The sequence below is a fragment of the Phaethon aethereus genome (genome assembly GCF_964289735.1).
Source record: "Phaethon aethereus genome assembly, chromosome: 14".
NCBI classification, from domain to species: domain Eukaryota; kingdom Metazoa; phylum Chordata; class Aves; order Phaethontiformes; family Phaethontidae; genus Phaethon; species Phaethon aethereus.
In genome coordinates, this window is record NC_138590.1 from 3,235,055 (window position 1) to 3,252,193 (window position 17,139).

The 17,139-nt window shown below is 41.1% G+C and overlaps 1 protein-coding gene across 1 annotated transcript; it reads right to left on the minus strand.

The window, feature by feature from the left end:
- Positions 1-8,940, minus strand: LOC309410065 (kazal-type serine protease inhibitor domain-containing protein 1-like; the record flags this gene model as incomplete). The annotated part of the gene is made up of 4 exons (XM_082006387.1): positions 1-201; positions 1,206-1,350; positions 2,965-3,125; positions 8,484-8,940. 4 exons carry the CDS (start codon positions 8,938-8,940, stop codon positions 71-73), a joined length of 894 nt encoding a protein of 297 aa, XP_081862513.1. The 3' UTR covers positions 1-70.
- Positions 8,941-17,139: the final 8,199 nt, after the last annotated feature.

Sequence of the window (17,139 nt, forward strand, 5' to 3'; positions counted from 1 at the left end):
ACTAGTAAATATAACAGAGTGTGAAAGGTACTGGACAACAGACGTATAAAAATTATTATTAAGAGTTGTTTCAATTTTCATAGTCCCCAGATTCATATTCTTCCTCATCTTCATCATCAGAATGGTCATAATAGTCTCCATATTCAACGCTGTAGCTTGCACTTCTACTGCCAGCAGTTAATGCAAATGCAGGAGATGAGCCTGCAAGACATAATTGAATCCAGATTAAATTAGCTGTAGATAGGAGTGAAGAGGAAAGTATGTTTTTGTATCTGTATGGCAAGATCAATGTTTCTGAATCCTTGTTAAATCAGCTATTGAAAGAGGGTTTTTAGCTGATGACGTGACCTCACACCATCAAAACTCATGGTATATGAGCAAATTTCTACATCATTCACATTTTAAGATGTTGAAAATATATTTAATTCCCAATAATAGTAAACTCTGAGTTCAGTCTTCTGCAGATCCTATGCACCTGAAAATATGACCAGAGCCAGTAAGGCTTTGAAAACCACTTGCAGAAACAACGTTAGTGACAAAGTAGACCAGTGACAAACTCCTCTATATCAGGAGGCAAATATAAGACAATGCATCTATATCCTGCATTTGCCAGGAAACCCAGTTCTCCCTGGAGGAAGAAGGATGTTATTCTGCAGGACTGGGCCCAATGCAAAACTATTATTTTTTAATTTACTATTAAAGATATTTCTTAGATCTTCCCAAACACTCTAATTAAGGAGCAAGAACTGTTTCCTTCCTAACTTTTTGAAAAATAAACAGCTAAGCAGAACTGCTGTGGTTCAAGGCTTCCTCAGCTACAGCAGCTGTTGTTCTGTGTGCGGAGTTCCTACTAACATCAAAGGATTTCTGTAGGATAAGGATAGTGGACTCATACATGCCTCAGCTGTATGGCTGCAATCCACAGCTTTCTGTTTTCTGGAAGCTGGTATAATTTGCAGCAAAATATTACAATATTAACATGTCAGTATTTTTTTCCCCATAATTCATAAGCGCTTCTGACTTTTAAATACCTGGGTCTGAATCTCCCATTAGGGGGTAAAGTAAAAGAAAAACACACAGAAAAATTAAATTATGGACACTTTTAGGTAATTTCTCATATACTTCATTTGCATTCTGACAAACCCACCCTTTGCAGCCTGCTTGTATGCATTTTTATATTTTTCACATAAAACAAAAAAAAATACCATCAATGACTTTCAGTCTTGCAGAGGCATATGTTGCTCCATACTTATTTTTGGTGTGGCAGATGTAAACGCCTTCATCTGATTTTTTGAGGCCTTGAATCTGCAACCAGCCTGTCACACCATACTTCTGAGGCCCACCTCTTGCCTTTGAGAAGAGAAAGAAATAGTTGACATTAAGTAGCTAAGAGACACCATGATATCTCTCAAAATAGTTGTGGCTGGATTAAACATCATTCCGATCTTTGCTTTTTGTTTATTGCCATCATGCTTTGATCCTCTTTGATTCTGCTGCCTTATATTTTAACACCCTATTTGTCACTGTGCATCCAAGTTCATGCTTTCCCTGCTCTGCTCTTTAAACCTCACTGCCCTTCACAGTGCTCCAATTCCTGGTCCTTTTGATGCTTCTGCTTCCCAGCACTTGTCCCAGCACTACTCCTTGCTGCTGCTTCAAAGCATTGCCTGTTCTCAAGCTCATAACTTTCTTCAGGATGAGAGTGGCAGGTGGGTCTGCATGAGTTCAGGGCCAAGGGGCCTGACTAAGCTGGCACTCAGCATCCAGGTTTTAATGGATTGGCATGACATACCATGAGCTTTACACGCTTCTGTGACAGTCAGTATCGACCTACTCTGGCTAAAGCCTCTTAAAGGAGTGAGCTTTCTTTTCCAAACAAGTAACACACAACCGTTAACAAATGTTAAGAGAGATGCTCTCATGCTGACTCTATTAATGGAATACGTTAACAGGGTTCAGGTGAGCCTCTGAGGTGACCAGCATTTGGATGTGGCTCCTCACACCATTTTTTCTGAGCAACTTTTAAGTCCACTAATCCCAGTTGTGTTTATGCTGTCTCTGGAAACATTTCTAAATTACTTAGACTCTTAGTACCTTTGTACTCAGTAGTCTAATTAGCTTTTTCTGTGCTCTTTCTATGTATCCTGTTGTTCAGCTTGTGCCCCATGGCCATTGGATCTTCTCACTTTTGGGCTCTGTATCCAGAAACCTAGATTTGCTATACATTTCTCTGCATAGTCTCTGTTCATGTTCTTTGTCCATTGGAGAACACATGCAGATGCAGGCTTCAGCCTTACTGCAGTCTGCCTGTACATCTGGCTTTGTTAGCTTGTCTCCCTCAAATGTTATTTCCATTTAAAAAAATTAGCATTTTGATTTATTTAATTTTAGCTTGAACTTTCAGGCTGTTTCTAGATTTTCTTGAAGCCTATACTAATGCCGTTCTACTCTTTCCCCGCAGATTAAAACACAGTGTCATCCATAAAATGAACAAGTTTCTTTGCTTTCCTTTTGCATGCCTCAGGGGCTGAACCTAAATGGCAGGTCTCCAGAAGCAGCATCTTGCAAAGGAGAAGTATAGATACCTGCCAAAATCGTGCTTCTGCATCAAGAGTAGAAAAATAATTGCCAACAGCCCAGAATGCACTTCCTTTTAGGTAGTAGCCTAAACGTTTCCATTTATGTGTTCTATCAGTTTTTCCAGAATCATACCTACAGAAGGAGAATCCTCCATCTTTTCTTTCCCTGAAGGCCAGATGGTACCCTGCCTGTTATTTCTTCTGCTTGGACTGCCAAAGCAATGATCCTTGCGCTGACTGAAATCAGAATTCTTTATGGAGTCAGAGGGCCCTTATTGGTCATCTATTTATTGCAACAGTATTGAATCCCCTAGGAGGAATTCACTGATTAATCCCTTTACTCCTCATCCCAAACTGTATGACATGTGGAAAACTCAGGTTTTACCTGTACTGAGATGTGGGCGTCATCTCCTGGCAGAAACATTTTATTCCCCTTTTTTTTCCATTCAAGGTGTGGCATAGGATAGGCTGACACCTCACAGCCAAAAATGACATCATTGCCCGTGAAATTCTGGACATCCTGAGGTGGTATAGAAATAACAGGAGCTGCAAAGAACAGACAGAATGGTGACTTAGAAGACAATGAGCAAAAGACCACATAAACACAAAAGCATATAACTTTAATTCTTATGTTACATGATAAAATAAGTTTTCCTTTTGCCATCTCAACACATTATGAAGAGCCACATGATTCTAAGAAGATTTTGAAGTTCAGAACACCTTGTGTCCCATTGAAGGGTGAACAGGATTTTTTAAAAACACTTCAAGGACCCAGCTGTCCTTCCCCTTGCATATAATTGTGAAACAAGCTGAAATGAAAAGCTTAATTTGTGTCCCATGAACTGTCATCATGGACTAGACTCAAGGCCCACCGGTCTAGCAGCCATTACTTGACTAGACCTTCAGAGGAAAGTACAAGAAATTCTGTAGCAGAAAATCACAGAGTAACTTGATTGTACATGATAGTTCTTTGTAGTTTCTGTTACATTTTGGTTAGCTTAAAAGTTGAAATACTGAAATTCCTAACTTGTCAAAATTTGTTTTCTGAGTACATCATTGCCTTGAACTTGCTAAAATCTCATCCCTCTCTGCTACCCATGGAACTCATTGCAGCAAGTTACAGAATAACAGCATTAATATGTTTCACATTTATCCTCGATTGCTATAAATTTCACCTGATGAGTTATGAGACAAGTAATGAAAGTGATTGAAATCCAATTATTTTATAAGGTTTTATGTTATGTTTATTATAATTATTAGATTTCCACTTACGTGTTTTCTATTGTTCTCTAACCCTCGTCCCCCTCCACTGTTTATTTATTGCCTCTGAATTATCCTCTCCCACTTTTTCCCAAAGAAAAAGCTGATGTTAACCACGAGAGGGAGCCAGTCCAGGGATTTGAAGACGTTGAAAAAATTATGCATTCATACATGATTTAACTACATATCCCTCTGTAAGCATGTATGAACATACTAAATCTGAACAGGAGATGATGAAATTTAGCAGCAGAGAGCAAAATAACATTGACTGTTATCACAGTTTTCCTATTTTGGAGATCTTTAGGTTTTTTCCTGATCTATTTGTCCTCACCTCAGCAAGAAATGTTTTTCCTTCTAAAGTCTGTTTTCTTTCTATTTCCATAGCAGTGTTTAAAAATGGATGCATTTTCTGGGCCATTAGACTTGTATTTAATTAGTGCTTTTTTTTTTTTTTCAGATCCCAGATGCTTGGAAATAGAAATTATAGTAAATAATTAGTATATTTTTGCTTGCAATATTTGAATCAGTATGTAGGTACAGCGTTTATGCTTCAGCATTTGAAATTGTAACAGCCTGTTCCAGGCTTTTAAGTGAAGTTTCTAATATGTTGTCAGTTTTTCAGGATTGATATCTGTGCAGAAAATACCAAATGCTTACTCATTAAAATTAATTGCAAAAAAACCTTATACAGCAAAGTATCAATTTCCCCACTTATGAATGTCTTATTAAACAATCTTGGTACTCTTCAAAAGTAAGATTTTCAAACTAGGATACTTAAACCCTTAAATGCTTGTTCTTTCATGAGAACTGTACATTCAGAATCTGTATTATTATTTCAAAAGTCTTTCGTTCAAATCAACATTAACTGAATATATTGGATGAGAAATTTCTTGCCTATGAACTTATCCCATGGGGTCTAATATTAAGCATGCTTTGAAATATTAAAACTCAGCACAGCCACACTCCTTTTAATGATACATACACTGTCACATTGACATTGTCATACATTGAGTCACATGAGTTCTTTAAATTATTCCTGTACAGACACAGTATGAAAACCTTTAAGTTAGCAGATGTTGACTGGTTAGTACTTTTGTTCTGGTGCTAACCCAGGTGTCCTATGGATACATGGACAACACGGAAGTATTGCCAAGAAGCGAGCCCTGCTTATGTGGCTGTCCACAGCCAGGGCTCAGCCACACGAGGCTGAGGGCTCTGGCTTCACCACACCATGTAAACACATCCTTAGCCTTGAGGACACAAAGGTCTGAATTACAAATCTACATTATGGCTGTTAACATGTGATAAGTTTATCTAGCACTGCCTGCCGTACAGCAAGATGAATTCCAGTCTGGCAATGCCCCTTCCTCCATTAACTGTAAGGAGAATCCAGATGATAGCTCAGATGGAAATGTCTAGATGTGGTCCGAGTCCCACTCAGCTGAGTACTTCTATAGAGGTAGTTAAGGCTTTGCTGAACCAGGGCTGACCAGGACTGGCATCATGTGAGTTAAAACTCATGGCAAGTACGAAGAACCACAGTTTTGATCTAACCAAACTGCCTTTTCTGAATCTGAACACATAAATACTTGCATTATCTACTCAAACTTGAAGTGCCTCCAGAAATAAAATAATATGTGTCTCACAACACCATTTTGCTGTATTTTACAGAAGAAAATTGAAGTAATGTTCTAGCGTTTTAAGAGAAATTTACAAACTTCATCTTTGAGTGTTTCGGATTTTGTGTTCAGCCAAATTCTCCCATCTGTATCTGAGTATACTTTTTTTTTGCATAACTGTATCTTTAGAAGCAGATCTTTACTGTTACAATAGCCTGTCATTTTGATTCCTGGAGTAGATAAATTTTCTTGATCGCTATAGGAAGCATTCTCATGGCTCAGTGTCGGGGGGTGAATGCGCAGCAGTTGCTCCTTTCCTTTTACAGTCCCAGTCATGAATTATCCTCATGTGTTACAGAAGACATAAACCAGAAGCCAGGAGAAGTCAAAATAACTGCTTCACCTTTCAGAATCAACATTAACCCAATATCACTCCAGATTAATGAATTAGATAATATGATTCTTTCCCCCCTTAACTCATATTAATTTTTGCTAATCTATGTCTGATTTGATGAAAATGGCAGAAAATTTTGTGGATTGTTTGGTTTTTACTCCAAAAATTTACATTTAAAATGAATTATGTGCCACAGCTAAATATAAAGAGAATCACTGCTAGGTTGTTCTGTTACTTCGTTAAAACATCAGCAAGAGAGGTTTGAATGTGAATGGATTAAGTGTGGAGGATCTGTATATAATCAATGTACTTAGTAACCTTGGCAAATTATTAGATAAAGTGATCAAAACTAGCTTTCAGGAAAAGAGGGCTTTTTCAGTGTTTCTTTAGGGAACTAAGCCTTTTTCTTCCCCTTTTTCTGGTGACAGACGAAAGATAAAAGGCTATACTCTTCTGATGAAAGGAGTTTATTGTTATTTATTTATTCATTGGTTGCTGTATACAATTAATCCATTTGGCATCAATAGGAAACAGCAGATGCTTTGAAGGAGAAATAACAAAACAAAGTACTTTGAGTTGAGTGAAGGTTATATTTATAGCTTGGTACCAAAACCCCAGTGTTCAGTGTTTGTTTCTCATGCAAATTGGAGTCAGCAGAAAGCGAGCGCTGCGGCGAGGTTGCTACTCTTAGAGCCAGACTCCCTGTTGCCTTTAGTCATCAGTTGCAGCCATGAAAAAATGGTCTAAATCACAGTGCACTTTCACATACCCATGGTGCTGCTTCAGATAGCTGTCGCGGCAGAGGGGGCTTACTGGTAGACTCTTGCAGGAGACCTGTGGTAGCACCTCTGTGCCCTGCTGCTTGCTGAAAGGCCCAGGCTCCTTCCGGGGTCTAAAACACAATCTACAAACCCAGCACAGTCAACTGCTGCTCGGAGAGGTTGAGAAGAGGGGCTCTTGTGCCCCCCTCCCCGGCGAGCCCAGGCTGAGGTGCTCTGCTGCAGCTGGGCTCATATGCCAGCTGGGCACTTTCCTCTGCATGAGCCAAGGAGGTGAGCCCCCGTTTTTCTTAAGTAAACACTACACAGCACCGACATGGCTATGAACTTTCCTTCAGGCTTCTGTGCAATTCAGTAAGCAGAGCGATCCTAGGAAATGTCTCTGCATTCCTGCAGAGAGGATCCAGCCTTTCTGGGGACCCAGGGAAGCAGTGGGAAAGTGCTGGGGGCGATGCCTGCAATGCAGAGCAGCTGAGCTCATTCTCCTGCTTGATGAGCAGTGTTGTGCGCCTCAGAGGTGACAGCAAGGCCAGCAATTAAAAGTGATAGTACTTTTGGATAGTGATAGTGATAAAAGTGATAGGCTTTCAGTCATACTGTGGACTGGTGTATATTGGGTTTTCTGAATGTCTCTACAGACAAGTCTCATTTCCCAGCTTAATACCCAAATGGCAAATAAGGGATTCTTTAATGGATGTTTCTCTTGCAACTAGAGAAAGAGGAAAGAAGTCTGGTATTAGCTGTTCATCACTTTTCCTTATAAGTATTCAATATCCAGTGTTCATTCAATATAAAAGCACAGCATACAGTCTAAATTGGAGGCAATGGACTGCTAGCAAGCAGTGGGTAAAATGTACCTGAGTTACTCTCATATATGGACCTTTGCCAGAGATGCAATTTTGGATTTGCAGAACTGTGACCCATTTATGACCCACAGACCTCTTCTAAGTTCGAGAAATATTTCATTAACTTTAAAAAAAAAAAAAAATCTCATTCAGAAAACAAAAGCCTGTTCATTTTTTCCTTTTCATTTGATATACATGTGACTTTGTTGAAAAGTACCTGGGAGTAAAGACTTGTAATAGTGTGAAGAATGAGAACAGCATATGAGCAGAAGGCAGGATTCCCCATACAACCCAGCTAAGAATCCTTCCACTAACAATCATTGCAGAGAACTGTTCATGCACTGTAATGTTTTTAGGGAGATTATTTCAGTTTGATTTTGTTTTAACTTTGGATTTCCATTTCATGGGTTACCTAGATTTTGTGATGATTCTGAAATTTTATTATTTTGGACTTTTTTGTAAGAAGAACAGACCCATTAATCAAGCTCTATCTTCTTCTATTGCCACTACTTCATTGATTATCATATATACACACAGGTATCCACACATATATACACATGCACACACAAATATATGTGTGTGTATATATATGAAAGATCTGCCTTGCTATCACCACTTTAGTATCAAGTCAGTCTTCATAGAATAATAATTTGTCCAGTCCTCCCAGACTATCCTGTCTTTTTACCTATGCCCAACTACACATAAAATTTTTGTAGAAAGTAGCTCATACTCTGCTTATTCAGAGCAGAGCTAGTCTGTAGATCTATGGCTTATTAGTCACCATGTGATTTAAATCCACTAGTCTAATACAGAGGCTTGTAACATACAACATTAAGTACCAGCTGCTAAACCACGTTTAACACAAAGTAGTATTATAAGAAAATAATGATAATTATAAAAAAAAATGCAGTATTAGTTCAATAAAGTTAGACTAGAGCATCTAGTAACATATTTAAAAACAAGAATTAGATCTTTTTTCAGTTTGAGGGTGCCTTTGTACATATTACCTGATTCACATGGTCCTTTATGTTTCATGCTGATATTTCTTTTCGTAGCGTAAGCCTCGTTGAATTGACAGATGTTCTCATAGGTTTTCCCTTCAGGTCCGCAGATGCTTTCCTGAGACTTGCACACACACTGGGGTTCAGGGACTTCCCCAAACCTTGCTTCATCAGCATCCAACCTGCACTCAAGGTTGTCCCCACATTGTCCGTAAAAATGATTGCCCTGGTCCAAGTCGCAGATCTGACCTTCCACATTTCCACATTCAGGACAGCAGCGGCAGCGGTCCAATACAGTCCCAGCTGGACAGTCTTTAGGCTCAGAGCAAAGTGCCAAATCACATTTTCCACAACTATCTCCTTCCCTTAACAGCCTCCACCAACCTCGGTGGTACAAGGCAGGGAAACTCTGAGAAACCTGCACCAGTACTACCAGCACTGCTGTGACCATCGGGTGCTTCATCTTGAGAATGTAATGAACAAGCAGAAAAGGTCCTTGGAGTAAAGCCGGGGGAGGGGGGGAAGAAAAGAGAGAGCTAGTGAAAGAAAAACATTACAATCCTTTTTTTGTTTTAGAATATAAATTCTGCTGCAAACACAAGCTTTAAGAAGAAATTAGCATCAGATTCCTAATCTGGAACTGATAATAAAAGTGCATACAAACTCACCAGCTTTTCTCTAATACAGTTTGGAATGCGAGTATTGCTTGCACAGAAACCAAACTGCCCCTTCTGACAGCTGAGTTGAAGCTCTCTGAAAAGCTGTTTGCTCACTGTCTCCTTGAGCCAAATTTGCAAAGCGTTGCTCTGCTGAAACAACATTATAGTGCAGCTATTGTGGAAAGGGGAACAGAGTAAATTAGTGTAAAATGAAGAAATTATCTGGCATGAGGTTTTTTTGTCCCCTCATCAGTTGAAATAGATGGTCACAGAAAGATGAATGTGGGTACAAAGTGGCACCCAAGATAGCAGTGCCCTAGAGCTGTGCCAGTGCTCTAGAGACTGGAGCAAGGCTTAACACCAAATTTCAGCCATTAATGATCACATCTAGGTGGTTCTGAATTAACAATTTATTTACAGGCCCTCTGCAAGCAAGGGACAATCCAAGACAGCTAAAATTTACTTTAAACTCTTGGATTTAAGATGAGAGGTGCCTAGACCCATCAAAGAACCCATTATTCTCTCTACATCTAGCTTCTTTTCAGTGTTCATGGGTATCTGTGGTTTGCAACTCAAAATAATGCAGTCCATGTTTGGCTTTAAGAACAAAGTTCTTAAGTTCTAAAGCTCTAAACAAAAGGTTTAGAACATCAACAAACATGAGCAAGCTGCCACAGCATCTTTAGACACACCAGAAGGAGCTTTTGCTGAAGTATTAGATGCATTACTTGTCTTTTCATAGCTTTTTCTGTCTTCGTTTCTTAAGATGCACTTGCACTGTGAGTTAGGAAGGAGGATGAAAGAGGCAACTCTGATTTCTTTTCCCACTTTTTCTGTGCATAAATTTCTGCCCGTTCAGGGAGATGGGTTTGCAGGGTCATTTCTCACCAGGTGTTGCACTTTTCTTTGTACATCTCAGGATTTAGGCATGCTCCCTATCATCCTGCCTCATACCAGAAAACTCTCCCTTGCAGTGCTGAGGAGATTTCTTGCCTATAGATGATAGGCTGCTGTTACCACTGTTCACCTGCAGCTCAGCAGAGATGCATCTTACTTTCTGTTGGAGGTAATTGTGAAGCATAATGGACTTACAGACCCTGCCAGTATGGCTCGATAGCACGGGTCAAGGGTCACCACTCCCTACAAACGAAGTATCTTCGTGTGTTTGTTAACTTAAAATATCTCTCTGTGCATCACATTTTCAAGACATACATATAAGACATTGTTAACAAGATGAAATAAAAGAGAAATCATGCTTGTGCTGACTTGTCCTGAAATCACCCACAAGCGGCTTTTTCTACTCTTTTTGTATTCATGAGCTCACATAAGCTCAGTGAAGGGTGCATGTTGTTGTACCAGCCTTACATCCTCTGGTCACATCCACAAAGGCAAATCTTGTGGGGGCACATGTTTACTTTCCATCCCAAACATCTCCATGGCTTTTCCCAAGTTCAGCTTCTTACCTTCTGCAAAGTAAGAGATTACCTCTTACTTTGAGAGAAGCATCAGGCTGCTTAAAAAATCACTTCCTTTGTCTAAGCTGCATGTAATGCAGTTTTGCTCTGGCCTACATTGGTGAAGCACTTATTAAAGCCAGGCTGGAGAGACCTATGGGGCACTGCTTACTTCTGTGTGATGGCTGGGCTAATTCATATTATGTAATGCATGTTTTTGCTTTGAATGCAGAATCAGACTGTAAAGGAGTAAATTATGTGTGTAATTGATGCTTTTGACATTGAGAGTCAGAAAAAAAAAGTAACCACTGAATTTAATGGGAAATTGATTTCTTGTCCCACCTTCTTACTCTGTTTAATGTGTTTTATTTCACACTTCCTCATCAAATTCTAATTGGACATTTAGTTTTGCATTATAGGGTCTACTCATCACTGTCTATTTTATTATTTGTGCCTACAGCTGTAGGGGATGAGTATCTAGAGGACAAGGATTTGCTAGGCTCATATAAAGTAAAAAAAGATGTTTATGGTGGTGAAACCGTATATGCAAAGTGGACCCAAAGCAGGGACGGGCTGCAGGCCAGCACTGCCCCTGTTAATGTTGAGCTTTGCCTGTCGTCATCCAGGAGACATGTGATTTGAGGGCTGTAAAACAGAGGTATACAAGGAATTACCTCCTGCATCCTGGCACTGAGGAAACCCATCATAAATATCCTAGAAAGCATTTTTGGCATTGATCTGTATAATGTAATTTGAATTCTTGGTGGGTTCAGCCTCTACACTAAGCACTGGGTTTGCCTGTGGTCTGGTTTGAACAGCTGCCACTTGGCAGGTGATCTACAGCTGAAGGTTATTTGGCCACCTATTCCTGAGCTCACCTGGAACAAACTGGGGTGGGGGGAGGTTAAAGCACTGTGGTGTGACATGGAGAAATGGCATGATAGCTGTCTAAAATGACTTTCATTAGCAAGCGAGCTATGGCAAGCTGAGAAGCTCTAACTCCAGAGCACGGGGGAGCAAGGAAAGGGAGCAGGATGTGCAGCTGGGTTTGAAGTGGCACATCTAAAGACATAGTCCTATCTGGTTCAGGAATAAATACGCATTATTTCAAGCTTGCTTTGGTGGGTTTGGCAGAAAGGTGCTGATTTTCATCACAAACCTTGAATTATCTTAACCCTAAATATCTCCCAGAACAAAACACAAGCAGCAGTGGATTAATGTCACTGGTGGAGCTGCAAGACAGGCACCAAATTGCACTATCTGCTTTTCAGGCACCATCCCCCAAATGCTGCCTGGATTGCCAACAGGGAGTGCAGAGGAGGCCTCCACGACCCTTCCAGCAAGGGGAGGAGATAAGCAGCTGCAGTGCATGAGGGTAGCTTTCTACTATCAGCTGTGAAGTAACATTTTAGGGAATAATTTCTGTTAACAGACAGGTTGAACAGCATTAGTGTACCCTCAGTCTCAGCAAGCAGGGTAGTACTGGCCATACAGTAACTTCCCTGGCTTTTTCTGGGTATTTCCATGTGGCATGATCAACGCAAGGAGTTCTGCTACCATCTCGTGGAAGGGATAGCGTGCAAGTTGGATAATGGACAGTGAGGAGCATGGTGAAGCAGCCCAGTACTTCCTGTACCTTCAGACAGGATCTTCTACCAGGATGTGGGCAATGTCTTGCAGAATAATTCCCATAAGTGAATTGTTAAGGAAATTGTATTCCTATTCATTTCCTGCCTTCTTCTTAGGGCCTGGTGTTATGCTAAGCTGCTGACTTGTATTGCATTGTTCTACTTTGCATGGTAATAGATAAGGTACATGGCTGATGCAATTTGAAATTCTATTGCTGGTGATTCCTGAGGTACTGCTCTTTCAGAAAAACCTGGTTCAGCTCTTTATTCTGTTTTTATTTGTGTCATTGTGAGTTTACTTAAGTAAAGGTTTCTGAATCTGGCTCCTGCCAGACTTGCAGATCTTTTTCTTACACAGACATGTATAGGAGCTCTGCGAGGAATAATGGCAAAACACAAAGAATTTTGAAGTATCCCTTCTACCTTCTCTGTCCTGAAATGGTCCCTCTCCTTGAACGGGGAAGTCAAGTTCAGAAAATATAGTGCTCTCTCTCTTAGGTTGTATTAAGTACATGATCTTGAGGCTCCTTTAGAGAGAGTAAATCTTGGCTGACTCAACATGTTTCCATCTACGAAACTTCATACTTGTGTTATGTGCACAAAAGAAGCATTAAAGAAAATAAATGTTAAGTGTTGTACTGCGTAATAGCAGACTACAGGTGGCTGTGCCTATTGGGTATATGCATTACCTGATATCTAGGCACCAGTCTCCTAGGATAATTCTACCCTCCCAGTATCCAGAATTGAGCTTCAATTGAGGTGCTCAGCTCACCTGAAAACAGTATTTGGTTTTGTAGAAATAAGTGGCAAATAGTGGAGATTAATGACAGATGAGGCAAAAACGGTTGGATGCCACTTGTGGGTTCCTGACAGACCTGCTGACCAGCCGTGATACAGGCAGTTCTGGGATCTCCAAACATTTCGTTTTGTAGTGCCAATCCTATTTGCTGACACATTGCTTTCATGAATCTCACCATTAGTGCTGTAAGCACATGAAGTATAAGTTAATTCTACTGTAACATGATTATTAAATCCATTAATCAAGGGCAGGAGATCCGTAATTAACTTATTCTCCAGCATCGAGTAAATGATTCTGCTGTGAGCTTTAAAAAAGCAATTGTTTACTAATATGCAAAATACAGTGGGGCTATTACACTTATAAGGCTGTGTAATTACACAATTAAATTATAAATTTTGCATATTTTAATAACATGTATTTTAATTATTTTCTTTGTAAAGTTAAAATGGAGGATCATTATTTTTTGATTTTTCTTTTTTTTTAGCTTTTTCATGTAATTTACCGAAAAAAGGTTGGGGGGAGGGAGGGGCGGGGGACACAAGACATGGGAGGGGAGGTTGCTCTGTTTCCTGCCTGAAAGTTGACTGTTTTCACCTAAGGCTTTGGCTAGGCTTTTGGTGACTCACCAAATGCTTGGGGTTGATTTAATATAGGCTTACTGATTCCTTTTCACACAAACAAGTCTGGAAATCCCTTTTCACAAGCTAGTATTCCCTTCCAGGGGGCCAGATATTTCAAGGGTGCTTTTCAAGCCTGCTTCACTTTTCTGCTATCCTTTTAAGTAGCCCAAATTTCTGAAAGCTTTGTTGTTTTACCCAAAAACACCTGAGCCTCCTGTCCTGTGGCAGGAGGGTGATACTGGAAACATTTAAGGAGTCAGCAGGAGATAATCAAGCATTTCTCTGAAGCCATTCTTTTAAGAGGTGAGAGGCATAATAGTGAGGAAACTTGCACAGAAAGTACCACAAGGACATTTCCCCCATGTGTCCTGCCCACATTTCCAGCCCAGCAAATCTTAGTTGCCCATCTTAACCTTCCTCTATACACTTTAATCACAAATGCAATATAGAAGCAATAGCCAGCATAATTCTCCTCCCTACTGAGGGAGGGGGGCAGGAGGGTTTGTCCACCTTCTGCCTTAATTTTAGAGAGAGCTAATGGAAAACCATCCCCCTGTTTTGTGCAGACTGCAGTATTTTCAGGTGTCATGTTTTACCGCAGCAGATGCCACAGTTTAATGTTAAACAATTTGTGTGTCAAAGGCAGTTGCTGTCTGCATCAATAGTGACACAGTAGCACTATCAGGTACAGCAGGGCTTCAGAGACACTGCAGCTTGAGGAAAATGTATCAAATCTCGCCACATAAAAATGGACAAAAAATGAAGAGCACAAGAAAGCGTATGTCACACAGCAAGCAGGAAGGGATGGGAGATATAGGTAAGGCCCTGTGGTCCCCAGCCTGTCCCAGGGTTGTGGGTGGCACCCACTTACCTGTGTCACCAAGGGATAGATGAGATGAGTGTGAGAGTGGCTAGCAATGTCCGTGTGTGCTCCTTGCTGTTCTCAACCCCTCCTGGGTGCAACTTTCAGCAATATGTTTGAAGACTGGCCTGGTCCTTATTGTAGACCTGCAACAAACATGCTCTAAGCATTTGGAGAGGGGCTGGAATTAAAAAAAAATAAAACCAACATTTTTCTGGCTCCACCAATGTTTTGAGGTGCTTCCACCTAACAAAGACTGAAAAGTAATGCTAGCTCTGGCCAGTGACTGCTGAGAGCCAGAGGTGTGTGTGTATCTGTCCATCCATTTCCCACCAGAGAGACGGTGAGAGGAGGCAGTCAAAAGTAGGCTTAAGCGTGAAGATGACACTGGAGGTGCTACTAGTTGCCTGTACCAGCAAAGCTCTTAAAAAGAGCAAAACACAGTGTTTTCCTCAGAAAGCCTAATAGAGAGAAGGAAAATCTCTGAAACTTGCAGACAATGAATATGGAGTCATTTTTCTTGGCAGCCTTAATGTTGATGGATAGGACAGTTTGCCTTGTCCAGTTTATATAAGAGCAGCTGATATAAAATGACTTCATAGCTGGATATTTATGAGAAGTTTCATTTCAAATAATATAGTTTTTGCCTCTGGCAGTGCTGTGGTTTAGTCCTGTTATTACCGGGAACTAAATCTTTAGGATATTCTAACTATAACTGCAGGGCCTGTTTGATCTGCCCAGCAAAGTTAATATTTTCCAAAGCAGTGGAAACTTTATAATGGAAAGTCTCATTAGCAAAAACTACCTGTCCCTAAAAGCAGCCAGGAAATCAGGCACAGAGGGGAAACTTGGGGGATTTTCCTTCAGCTTCATCTGCTTTCTTTCACTCAGCAATGCTGAAGAAAGTAGTGTTTTCTATTACAGCAAAAGCACAGATAGACTGTAATGACTCCTCTAGAAAAGCAACCAGAAACCAATTTCTGATATAAAGCAAAATTCTTGTCTCTTGCAGCAGTTTCTCTCTGCTGCATGTGGATCTTGCATAAAATACTGTTATCTCTTGAGGGAAATAGGATTCACCCCTGATGCCAGACCCTTCACCCAAGCCAGCATTGCACCAAGATCTATGCAGGAGAAGGGCTAAGGAAGAGGTACTAGTACCCCCGCTGAAACTTCCAAGGTTGTTTTTTAAAGTGTGAGTCTTTCCTCTTTTGTGCCAGAGCATTGGTATAAATGGGATATTCTCAAATGATTCACTTGCCCCTTTGGAGAGTGCAGAGCTAAGGGCTGCAGTCAGTGAGGCCCACAGCCCGCATGGTGTTGGTAGGGCCTCTGCAAATCCTGCAACAGTCTGGAAAGGCAGAGTAGGTTCTCCTGAAGCTGGCAGGTTGGCTGAACCCTCCCTTTCCGCAGGCTAAACCATAAATCAGACTCCAACCCTTCTTACTATATCACCTTCGAAGACATAATTAGCTCTGACTGTTGTTACAAAGGGAAATAAGTCTGCAGCAGACATAGGTTCAGGCTGTGAGCTCTGGCAGTACAGCTTCCAAATAATTTGTGCAAAAAGCTTATTGCCTGGATAATGGTGGTCAGATCAAAATGACTCAGCAAAGCAGCTGGTTAAAAGAGCTGGAATCTGCCTCCCACAACTGTGCTTCAGTGGGAATTGTTCTGGAATGTAACACTTCTGACAAACACGTTCACCTGTGACCAGAGAGCTTGAAGAGAGGTGCACTGTGCTGTCCAGCAGATGTGCAGGTTGTGTGTGTGGAGGGGAGGCTTTGCTGCCTTAGTCTGGGATGGCTTGGGCACCCGTGAGTTATGCAGCAGTAGGAGGTGGAAGTTGTGCGAGAGGACAGGAGGAAGCTTCAGAGCAAAAAAGGACAGAAAGCAAGGCTTGAGACAAGCTCAGAGGGGCAGTGCTTACCACTGAAAGAAGGGCTGAGTGCATAGGCATTGCCTCTTGCTGTTAGAGTTCCTGCTGTTCTCGGGACTTTGTGTTGTCTACAGCCAAAGAGGACAGCATCAAAGAATCCTGCAGATCAGCAGGATTTTGAGCTCATGCCTCTGGTCAGGAGTAATCTCCAGACAAGATCATTCACCTAAATATTTGTATGTTAAAAAACAAACAAAATCAATGGTGGATCTCTATCACAAATGCTGAATGCCATGTTGTGCCTCTGGGAAGACAAAGCTTGTCAAGGGTTGTTTGCTACTACTATCTTTTGTTAATGCTTAGGCTCTTGGGGTCAGGAATAGTGTGGCCAGCAGGAGCAGGGAAGTGATTGTGCCCCTGTACTCGGCACTGGTGAGGCCGCACCTTGAATACTGTGTTCAGTTTTGGGCCCCTCACTACAAGAAGGATGTTGAGGTGCTGGAGCGTGTCCAGAGAAGGGCAACGAAGCTGGTGAGGGGTCTGGAGCACATGTCTTATGAGGAGCGGCTGAGGGAACTGGGGTTGTTTAGTCTGGAGAAGAGGAGGCTGAGGGGAGACCTTATCGCTCTCTACAACTACCTGAAAGGGGGTTGTGGCGATGAGGGTGTTGGTCTCTTCTCCCAAGTAACTAGTGATAGGACAAGAGGAAATGGCCTCAAGTTGCGCCAGGGGAGGTTTAGATTGGATATTAGGAAAAATTT